Source organism: Catharus ustulatus, chromosome 6, assembly GCF_009819885.2.
Source record: "Catharus ustulatus isolate bCatUst1 chromosome 6, bCatUst1.pri.v2, whole genome shotgun sequence".
Lineage (NCBI taxonomy): Eukaryota > Metazoa > Chordata > Aves > Passeriformes > Turdidae > Catharus > Catharus ustulatus.
The window spans coordinates 51,413,307-51,423,659 of NC_046226.1; the positions used below are offsets into that span (position 1 = coordinate 51,413,307).

Sequence of the window (10,353 nt, forward strand, 5' to 3'; positions counted from 1 at the left end):
CATGAAAACCAATGTGGTTTGTGCCAAAAGGAGAGGAAATGTCTGTGTGCCGTTCTGTCACCGTGGGAGGGTGAATGGAGCTCTCGGGAGTCCCTCACCGCTGCAGGAAGTTATTGGGGAATGGACTGGAGGAGAGAAATATGGGAAGCTCCGTCAGACCGAGAGCCGTTCACCTCGCTTCATACAATGTTTACATATGCTGTGGCCACACAAAAGCGGAAGCCGTTTCCGAACCAAATACACTTTTTTTAATCCACCAGAACGCTCAGAAATAACAAAACAATGTAGGTCGTTGAGAACCGGCGTGTGAGGACCCGGCCCGGGAGGCAGTGCGCACGCGCGGCCCATCGAGGGCTCGGCGCTCGGCCCATCCTGACTCGGCGCTCGGCCCATCGCGGACTCAGCGCTCGGCCCATTGGTGACTCGGCGCTCGGCCGGCGCTGCCTGCCCGCTCCCCGCCCGCAGCGCTCGCTGCCCCGCGCCGCCCGCCGCCGCCGCCTCCGGGAAGCAGCAGGATGGTGAGGGCCGCCGGGCCGGGACGGGGGGCACGGGCAGGGACAGGGGATCGCCGCCGCCTGCCCGGCCTGCCCAGCCCGCACGGGGCAGCCGGCAGAGCGGGCGGCAGGGAGCGGGCCCGTGAGTAAGCAGTTCCCGGGCCATGCGGGGCCGCGGGCGGGACTGGGCCTCGCTGCCCGGTGAAAGCGAATGGGAGCGGAGCGGGCCCTGCTTCGGTCCTGGGACAAAGACTGCCGAGGCCCTGTGGGGATCCGTCTCTCCAGGGGTCTGGAGCATCTCTGTCTGGAGGAGACTGCGGGAGCTGGGCCTGTTCGGTGCGGAGGAGAGAAGGCTGGGAGGGATCTCCTCAATGCACACAGATATCTCAGGGGCGGGCTAAGAGCGTGGGGCCTGAGCCTTTTCAGGGGTGCCCAGGGGCAGGACAAAGAGCAAAGAAGTTTCACCTCAACGTGAGGAAAAACTTTGTTACACTGCGGGTGTCAGAGCGCTGGGAGGGCTCCCCAGGGAGATCCTGGAGTCTCCCTGTGTGCAGACATTGAAACCCCCCTGATGTGTTCCTGTGTCACTGCTCCTGTGACCCTGCCTTGGCACAGGGCTGGGGCTGGATGGTCTCCACACGTCCCTTCCAGCTAACGGTTTGACAAAAGGAATTTAACGAAGTAAGAACTTACTCACAGAAAGGGTGTTTATTGGAATGGGCTGCCCGGGGAGGTGGTGGAGTCACCGTCCCTGAAGGTGTTTAGGGAGACTGGATGTGGCACTCAGTGCCGTGGTCTAGTTAACAGCGTGGTGTTCAGTCATAGATGGGGCTCGATGTATCAGAAGTCTTTCCAACCTTATTGATTCTGGGATTCTGTGGTGCTGGGATTCTGTGGAAACAACCAGGGCCTCCTTCAGGAGCACTCTGTTAGCTTATTAGAGACACTAATGAGTTTTACTTTGTTCATTCTAGTTCCGCAACCAGTATGACAATGATGTCACGGTTTGGAGCCCGCAGGTAAATCTTTATATACTTGCTCACTGGGGTTTTAACTTGCTTTTTGGGTTTTCTCCACCTCACAGCTGTGGTATTACCATCACAGAGGTTGTGTTCAGAGGTTGTGTGCCTGAAGCTTCCTGCACACTGCTCCTCTTTCCCTTTGTAGGCTGTAGGTGTCCAAAAAAGCCCTCAGCACGTCCCTGCCTGCTGATGTATGAACCTGAGTGGTGCTTACCTGGGCCCTGTCCCCTCCAGGTGCTTAAAGCAGTCGTTTTCTAAATGTGCCTGTGAGGTACAAAAGAAGTGCTGTCATCTTGGGGTGGTTGAACTAGATGACCTGTAAAGGTTCCTTCCAACCCAAACCATTCCATGACTCTATGATCCAATTACAGAGCTACAGTAATTTGGTAAGTGTGGTGCACAAAGCATGAAACAGTTTCAGTCTCCCCAATGTTGGGCCATTGCTAGGTCTTTTCTCTCTTCTGTCCAGTAGATAATATGGAAAATTACATATTTAGTTTATAATTGGGAGATTCGAGTGACATCTGCATTTGAATTTGAAATTTTATTCCCTTGGAATCAGTTGCACACTGAGTATTGTTACTGAAAACATACACTGTGTGTTCAGAAACTTACACAGGTTGTATTGATAATAAATATCCTGGAATTTTAAAAGCCTCTGTCAGCTGATGTATTTAATATTGCCTCTTCTCTCACTATGGATATTTTAAGACAGGATACTTACAAAAAACAGAGCCTTGGAAAAAGACTAGTTTATATATTCAGCAAAACTAGAGATTTGTTTAAAATGCAAGTAGCAAATTTTATTAGTTTAAACTTAATGTATCGTTGGTTTGTGGGTTTGTATTGCTACTGAAATTCTTCATTTGTACTATTGCATGTGAGATAGACTTTCCATAGTGCAACAGAGAATGTTCTTTCCATTCTCCATGAAGACAACCTTGAATATTTCCCTTTTATTGCCAATCAATACCATGATAGGTGTAGGTGCCTTTGAAGTGTTTTCATCCATTTTAATGATTGTGTTTCTCTGGCAGATTCTGTGTCACAAACTTTAATTTTCTTATCTGTTGCTTTTAAAGTTACTTTTAAAACTGTAACATTGTATTGACACTTTCAGCAGATATTGCAAAATCATCAACAACATAAGTTTGCTGCAGTGATGCAATTGCTGCTTCATCCATTCTTGTAGGTGAGGCAGTCATGTGATGCCATAGTAGTTTTTGGCACTGTTAATAAGGAGCAAATCATACTTTATTGGGAGATGTTTTCAAATATGGCAGTAAAGAAAAGGAAATAAGAGAGTAAAAAAACCTGAAGTGGTTTCACATTTTTACAGTCTTGCATGCTATTTCTGACAGCTGACAAATTTATGTTGGACAGGTCACAGATGTAGTGCTGCTCTTGGGTAGGAAATATCCTATGTTACTGAAATTCCAGTTGTAACAGGTGATGAAATTCCACATTAGGGTCTTTCTTGTAGACTTAAATAAAGAACTTTATGCCAAAAATCCCCAACAACCTATGGGAAAGTGGTATCCTGTAGATCCCTTGCACATCCACCATGACAGCTACTGCATTCCACTCCTTCCCAGCTGGTGGGATGCAGCTCCATGGTGTCCATGCTTGCAGGATAGGAGTGCCCATGTTGGCTGTCTGACATGGGCTGAAAATGGGAAAACCTCAGTGGCTCTGTTACATGGACTGGCCACCTCTGCAGAATTTGCAGGGACTTCACTTTATTTGAGACCTCTACTCCTGTTTCAGACTTGACTGCAGTTGGCCAATAACTTGTTCAGAAGTTATTGGGGAATGGCTGGTGAGACACAACAATTGCATAAGACTCATTTCTTCAGCAAATCTGATTACAAGTTAAGTGCCCAACTTCAGCTGGAAGTTGTGTCTGTCTTTGAGTCACATACTGATTTAACCTGTTATGCAGTGAGTGTCCCCACTGGGGAATTAAAGGTCTGAAAATGCAAACCAGTGGTGATTGATTCAGAGGATTGACTAGAGAGTGGCTGACAACCTTCAACTTGTTTTTGCAGGGCCGAATTCATCAAATAGAATATGCCATGGAAGCTGTGAAACAAGGCTCAGCTACTGTGGGGCTGAAGTCAAAAACACATGCTGTCCTGGTGGCTCTCAAGGTAATTCTGGACTCTGGTCTCAGTGGGGACAGTAAGGTTCATAGAGAAGTTTTGGTTTGGCAAATTAGTTTTGTGCAGTCTGTACTTAGACATGTAATGTAAATGCAATTGCAGATTCCCTCTGCTTGAGTACTGAAATATTTCCAGTACCTATGCAACGCAGATCTTCACAAAATGGGGAAAGAAATGAGTGGAAGAATTTTTTCCTTTAACAAATGTGTTCCTCTTTTTTTTTTTTTTTCTCATTTGTTATTAAGCAGTAAATCTCTTCCTTTCTTTCCTCAAAACTTGAATGAGTGTCTGTTCTTTCTTTTGTTCTGAGAGAACTGGAGTTAGGTTTTTCTTGTCTTCTGTTGCAAGTTTATTAATTTAATTTTTATTCTTTTTACTGTTTCATGAACGTACTCAGTTCTTGCTATAAATGTTAGCAGATTTCTCCACAGTGCTTGGCAGACTGTTCAGTTTGAGACATAGCTTTCTCCTTTTATGCACAGAGAGCACAGTCTGAGCTGGCAGCTCATCAGAAAAAAATCCTGTACGTTGACAACCATATTGGTATCTCAATTGCTGGACTTACTGCCGATGCAAGACTCTTGTGGTGAGTATCCTGCTTGTTGACATACTGCATACTGACTTGCTGCAATAATGAGGGAAAGTTCATTCAGACTATTGCAAATGACATTTTCTGCTTGGCTAAGGATTAGTCTTGAGTTGCTGCTTTGTTGTATTATGCCAAAGACCTCAGCATGAAATTCTGGCAGGTTTTTAACTTGTTGGCAGAAATCTCATTTGTTTGGCCTAAAATTTTGCTCTTTGGTTTTGTTACAAGTAAAACAGTCCTGTCTGGTTTTCTCAGTGTGATAGGGTTTCCAAGCAGTCTGAGAAACTCCATCACATCTTTTCCTCTGGCAGCTGCTTCTGTGTACACCCATTTGAGAAAGTTATTAAACACATACAGTGCTGTTTGTGTGGGCTCCAGGGGGGGCTTGCTTTTAGCAACTTTGATCAGAAGGGATGGGAAGGATTTCTGAAATGAGTTTTAATTGCTGCAGTGTCACAAAGCAGTGTTGCCATTTAACCTTGCCATTTTTCCAGAGGATTCATCTCTTGCCCGCGTGAACTTCTACCTTCTTTGCACTTGTATGGCTGAAATACCCAGTTTATACTGTATCAAACCTGTGGTCAACTTACTCAATAACAATGATAGGTCATGTAGAAATGAAATCATGGAAAGCCTTTGACCCTTTTGCTCAATGAGCAGAGCTGAAACAAAATGCTTACCTTAACAGACGAGCCTTGAGACAAAACTTCACTGTGTCTTTGATCTATGCACTAATTTGAATTTTTAATTTTTTTTTTTTGTTTTTGCTCCCTAGCAATTTCATGCGTCAAGAGTGTTTGGATTCTAGATTCGTGTTTGATAGACCTCTTCCAGTTTCTCGCCTAGTGTCACTAATTGGAAGCAGTATCCTTTTTTATGTACAATTGTTATTCTATCATAGCTTTTTACTCCTTCATAAGTTAGAAGTTGAAGAAATTTACTGGACAGTTCTTTGTTCACACTGCTTGTGTATACTTGTGGAGAACATCCCATAAGGATACATTTTGGTCCATCTCTGCTTGGTTTAGGAAAACTCTTGGGTAATTATCATATAATTTGGAGATTGTTTCCTTAGCTTTTTTAAGAAACCCAGATTCCAACTCAGCGCTACGGCAGGAGGCCCTATGGAGTAGGACTGCTCATCGCAGGCTATGATGTGAGTAAGCTGCTCTGGCTGCTACTGATCTGCAGGAAAATGTGCTTAGGGAAACTTTATGTAACAACTAGATGCTCAGAGGGAAAGATGGAAGAAGCAGACTCATCAAAATTCTCTGAATTAGGAAATAGTTTTCTGTATCTTACCCTAAAACATAACTCAGAAGTGTTAATTACTAGCTAATCCTACCTACACTTACCGAGTATTTTTAGGTGCAAAAATGAAATTTGTTTATGTAAATATTTTGCTATTGGTTTCAGATGCTTACAAACTATTATTTTAAAGACTTCCAGTAAAAAAATGGATGTGGAAATCACTGCTGGCCTCTCTCTCACTTGTTTAGCAACAACATTTTTCTTAATGCAACACACAGAGAATCTCTGTCCTCAAGACTGTTGACATGAGAATGGTTGGAGGAAATTATGATATTGCCTGAAATTTTGGATGGTGTAGTTTAGTCCACAGCAAGTTTTTACTTTTTTGTAGATAAGACAGAATGTGTGTAAAATACCTGCTGCAAGCCATGAAGTGCAATTTGTAGCACAAAGAAACGCTTTTATGTGCCAGCCATCCTATCCATTTAAAAGCTGCAGATGAACAAAGTGGATAAAAAGAGGGTTTTGGGTTTTTTAAAATTATTGTTATGGGGTTTTCTATGCAACAGTTTTGAAGGAATTGCATAAGAACAGTGATATGATCAGCAGTATAAAACATATATAAAATATGTTTCTGGGCACACATGTAGGTGTGATGTACCATGAAGCAAAACTCTAGAAAATTTCATGTTCCAGCAGCAGAGTTGGTGTGAATTTATAAATTTGTTTTCTTCTCTCTTTGTAGGATATGGGTCCTCACATCTTCCAGACTTGTCCCTCTGCAAACTATTTTGACTGCAAAGCAATGTCCATTGGTGCTCGTTCTCAGTCAGCACGAACTTACTTGGAGAGGCACATGACTGAGTTCACTGACTGTGAGTAATGGAACTCTCTCTACACACTGGTATTTATGAATTCTGTGGTTTATCTCCTGCTGCCACTCCATCCTTTTGCATTTAGTGAGATGAAGATAAATTTTGTGAGCCAAGTCTGGCATAACTGTAAATGTACACGAAGACAAAATTGTAGAGAATGTGGTTGAGATTTTCATGTTTTAACATGTGGATGTTTATTACATCTAAAGGAAAGAGAAGCTGTGCTCAGAAAAGCTGTAAAAAACGTAAAAAGCCTTTGCCCTTTTTAACCCAAGGAAAGTGTAATTGTTTCCAAAGCAGAGCAGGGTTAGTATGTCAGGGCAAATATTTAGGTGCTGCATTTAAAGTGGTGAATTTATTTTTGTATGGGACGATGTTGAGGAAACATTGAGTACCTGCCTGGGGGGAAAAAACTTGGATATCACTGAAGGCAAGGCAGAGGTCAAAAACAGATGCACTTGACCTCAAATATAGAGGAGGGCTCGTTTCTCAAGGCAAGCTTTTATAACCAACTCTGCTTAGAAAGGAGAGGAGCTCTAGCAGATAGGTTGACCAAGCTGAATTTGTAGTTGTCAACTAGGATTAAGAAGAAGTGGAAAGAGTGTCTAGAGATAATACCATAAAGTTTGTTAATGTTTTTCTGATTCCATTTTAAGGTAATCTAAATGAGCTAGTTAAACATGGACTGCGAGCCCTGAGAGAAACTCTTCCTGCTGAACAGGATCTGACCACCAAAGTAAGACCTAGGTTTCCTTTGCCCTTGTTACTTGAAAGTACTGTGACAAAATTCTTGTGAAGTAAGGCTGTCACTGAAGCTTGGAAGCTGAATACTGGTAGATAATACCATCTTCATTTCACATCACCAGTTTATCTGCTGTTCTGTGTTCATCTCAGATTTAAGTTTCTTCACAAAATGATGCTTTCACTGAATAAGACATTGTTTACCTGGTGGCTTCACTCTATTTTAAGCTTTGATCAGTGTTTAAGATGCAGCTGTAGAATCCCAGCTTTGCATTGTAAGCACAGTCAGTAATTCACCTGGGCAGTGAGTGAAGGTAATCCACCAACAGTTTATAGAGCATCCAGCATCACAAAGCTGCACAAACTTTTGACAATGAATTGAGGAACAGCTGAAGAAGAAAATTCTAAGGCTATCCAATGATCTACCATTTTCCATGTTTTTTATTCTTAGCTCAGCATGTTTTTAGAAGTCTTAAAAAACTGAAAATCAAAATGAGATGAAAATAGGCGGTTTGGAGAAATTGTGTCATAAAAAAGAAAGCAAAATGAAAGAAATTGAAGCACTTGAATGGCTTTACTTAGAAGATTTTGAAACATGATGGCTTTTGTAAGTGAAAGCTGTAAAGCCAAAGTTAATTGTGGGAAAATGTTTCTCACTTCTTCCAACCCTTTGCTTGACAGAATGTTTCAATTGGAATTGTGGGCAAAGACATGGAGTTTACCATCTATGATGATGATGATGTAGCACCATTCCTAGAAGGTCTTGAGGAGAGACCACAGAGAAAGGTGAGTGGTTCAGATATAAATAAATAGGCTTAGTTGAAAGACAATAATTAGATATTATCTATTGTGTTTAAAATAAATTTAACTCTACTGTAGCAGAGTTTTAGGAAGGCGATTTTTAAAATATTTAATTACTATATGAACACTGTATAATCTTAACTGGTAACTCAGATGCTTATTAAATCAATTTATGCTGAATTTATGCCAGGCTGTTTCAGTGTCATTTTCTTTCCTTATCTCTGACCAAGTATGAATTTTCACTGTTTTACAACAGAAGTGGTTGCATATGTTTCTCATACCCTTTGCATGACGCCTCCATAGTCTCCTAATTACCAACTGTGTCCTGCTTGTGCTTAATTTGGATAACAGTAATTTGTGAGCTGTTGGCTGACATGAGCTGCATTCACCACTTGTGGTGCTCCAATGGGGATAAAGCTGATTTGTCAAGTGTTGTCTTCTGCCTTCCTAAAATGTTTCTTTTCTCTCTTTAAGCCGGTCCCACCTGTTGAAGAAGCTGTGGAGAAGGCAGAGGAGCCAATGGAGCACTAGTTGGTGGATGAGTTCCTCTGTTAATGTATAATTATCCAGGAACATTTATCCATTTGCTGGTAACTTTATCCTCACCTATATATGTTTTCTGATGCTACATTCTGAGGATTGCTTGTAAAGAAAGAAACCAACCAACCCACGTATCCTTAAAAGATAGACAGGAGGACATATCTGGGTGTAACTGCTTGGACAAGAAAGGTGTAATCATTTTCTAAATAGTACATGATACTGTTTTATAAAGAAAAGATACTGTCTTTAACTCATAAGGACAAGTGGAAATAAATCACTTTCTCTGACTCTGCTGTGAGTTTGGGTTTTTTTTAGTCTGAAAAAACACCTATTCACAAATACCAGTGCCATTGTGTGTTTGACCATGTGTCAGAGTGAGTGTTTGCTTACTACATAGAACTGAGTGGATCTTAAAATGCCTGTGAAACCATAAAAAAGTCATGGAACAAACAGGGAGCAGCATTTCCCTTTGTCAGCTTGCCCCAGCTGAAAAGGCATTTGTGGTTATGAGGCTGAAGAAAGCACAAAGCTGACAACCACCTTGTGGTCAGGTTTTTGGGGGGGATTTAAAACTGTCAGTGTTTCTTTAGAGCCATCAGCCAGCCTTGGGGCAGAATAGGGCTTTTAGCTCACTGAGGGCTGAATTGGAGTAACCAAAAACCACCAGAAGTTCCCATACAGGTTTACTGAGCTGAACTGTGGAGTTTGTGCATTGCTGCTGAATGAACAGGTTCTTCAGGGCTTTGTCCCTTCAGCTTCATCTGCACCTTGTACTCCTTGGATTTGAGCTGAATGCCACAAAATTTGGGACTAACAAGGACTTCCCCAGCAGCATCTGCCAGGGAGGCCCAGTGAATTGGTGCTTCCTGGGTGTGATGCTGTATTAAACAAACTAGTTCAGTCTTTTCTATGTTGTATCATTCTAATATAATTATTCTCTCCAATGATTGCATTGAAAATTATAAGAAACAATATTCTGGGGTAGACCCACATAGGGACCTGATAGCCTGCTCACTGTACTTGAAGAAAAAAAAGGCCTGAAACTTGCAGATTAATAATTTATAATTGCTTATTTCTTGAACAAAAATGAATAAATCATGGTGCTGTTTTGAGCAGGCTTTAAATACTGTCTTGAATCCATACAAATAATTCAGTCATGAGAATAGCAATACATTAATGTCAGGGCTGCATAGCTGGTTTTTAAGCACTAGACAAAGCTGCTTTTATTTTTCCTATATTTATTTTTATTGTCGTTTTTCCCTATTATATTTCTATTTATTTACTCCTTTACTTATTTATTTCCCTCCTTACTCATTTCCCCCCCTTACACATTTTCATTTTTGCCCTTAATTACTTTTTCACTGTTATGTTTTCCCCTTTATTTTTCCCATTGTTTTTTTCTCTTCCTTTCCTTCCCCTTGCTTCCTTCCCCCCTTGTTGTTCCACCTCCCTGTTTGTCCCCCATTGTTTTTTCTCTCTCCTTTTTACCCCCCTTTGTTTTTCCCTTAATTATTTATGTACTCTCTTTTTTAATTTCTCGTACTATATTTTCTAGTTCCTTACTAATTTTTACAATAACTTTCCCCCCACCCATTTATTTGTTTTCTTATTTATTTTTCTCTTGTATTAATTTCCTATAATCTATTTCCCAGCCCCTTACTAATTTTTATAATAACTTTTCCCCCACCCATTTGTTTTCTTAATTTTCTCTTTTATTCATTTCCCGTAATCTATTTTCCAGTTCCTAATTTTGTCAACAACTTTCCCCCCACCCATTTATTTTCTTATTTATTTTCCTCTTTACCATTTCCCACACCCCTTTTATTCTTTTTTTAATGTTATCTATCTATCTATCTATCTAATCTATCTATCTAATCT

The 10,353-nt window shown here is 41.3% G+C and overlaps 1 protein-coding gene across 1 annotated transcript; it reads left to right on the plus strand.

Annotated features, from left to right (window-relative positions):
* The first annotated feature begins 426 nt into the window (after positions 1-426).
* On the plus strand, positions 427-8,762 carry PSMA1 (proteasome 20S subunit alpha 1). The gene is made up of 10 exons (XM_033063787.1): positions 427-518; positions 1,469-1,513; positions 3,565-3,666; positions 4,161-4,264; positions 5,043-5,131; positions 5,353-5,423; positions 6,264-6,393; positions 7,050-7,129; positions 7,816-7,920; positions 8,410-8,762. Exons 1-10 carry the CDS (start codon positions 516-518, stop codon positions 8,464-8,466), a joined length of 786 nt encoding a protein of 261 aa, XP_032919678.1. The 5' UTR covers positions 427-515; the 3' UTR covers positions 8,467-8,762.
* The last annotated feature ends 1,591 nt before the right edge of the window (positions 8,763-10,353 follow it).

Excerpts from the sequence above, each read along its gene's own strand:
- PSMA1 (XM_033063787.1), top strand. Across the intron at positions 5,132-5,352 it reads AGTGTCACTAATTGGAAGCA|AAACCCAGATTCCAACTCAG; the intron begins GTATCCTTTTTT and ends AGCTTTTTTAAG. Across the intron at positions 7,921-8,409 it reads AGGAGAGACCACAGAGAAAG|CCGGTCCCACCTGTTGAAGA; the intron begins GTGAGTGGTTCA and ends TCTCTCTTTAAG.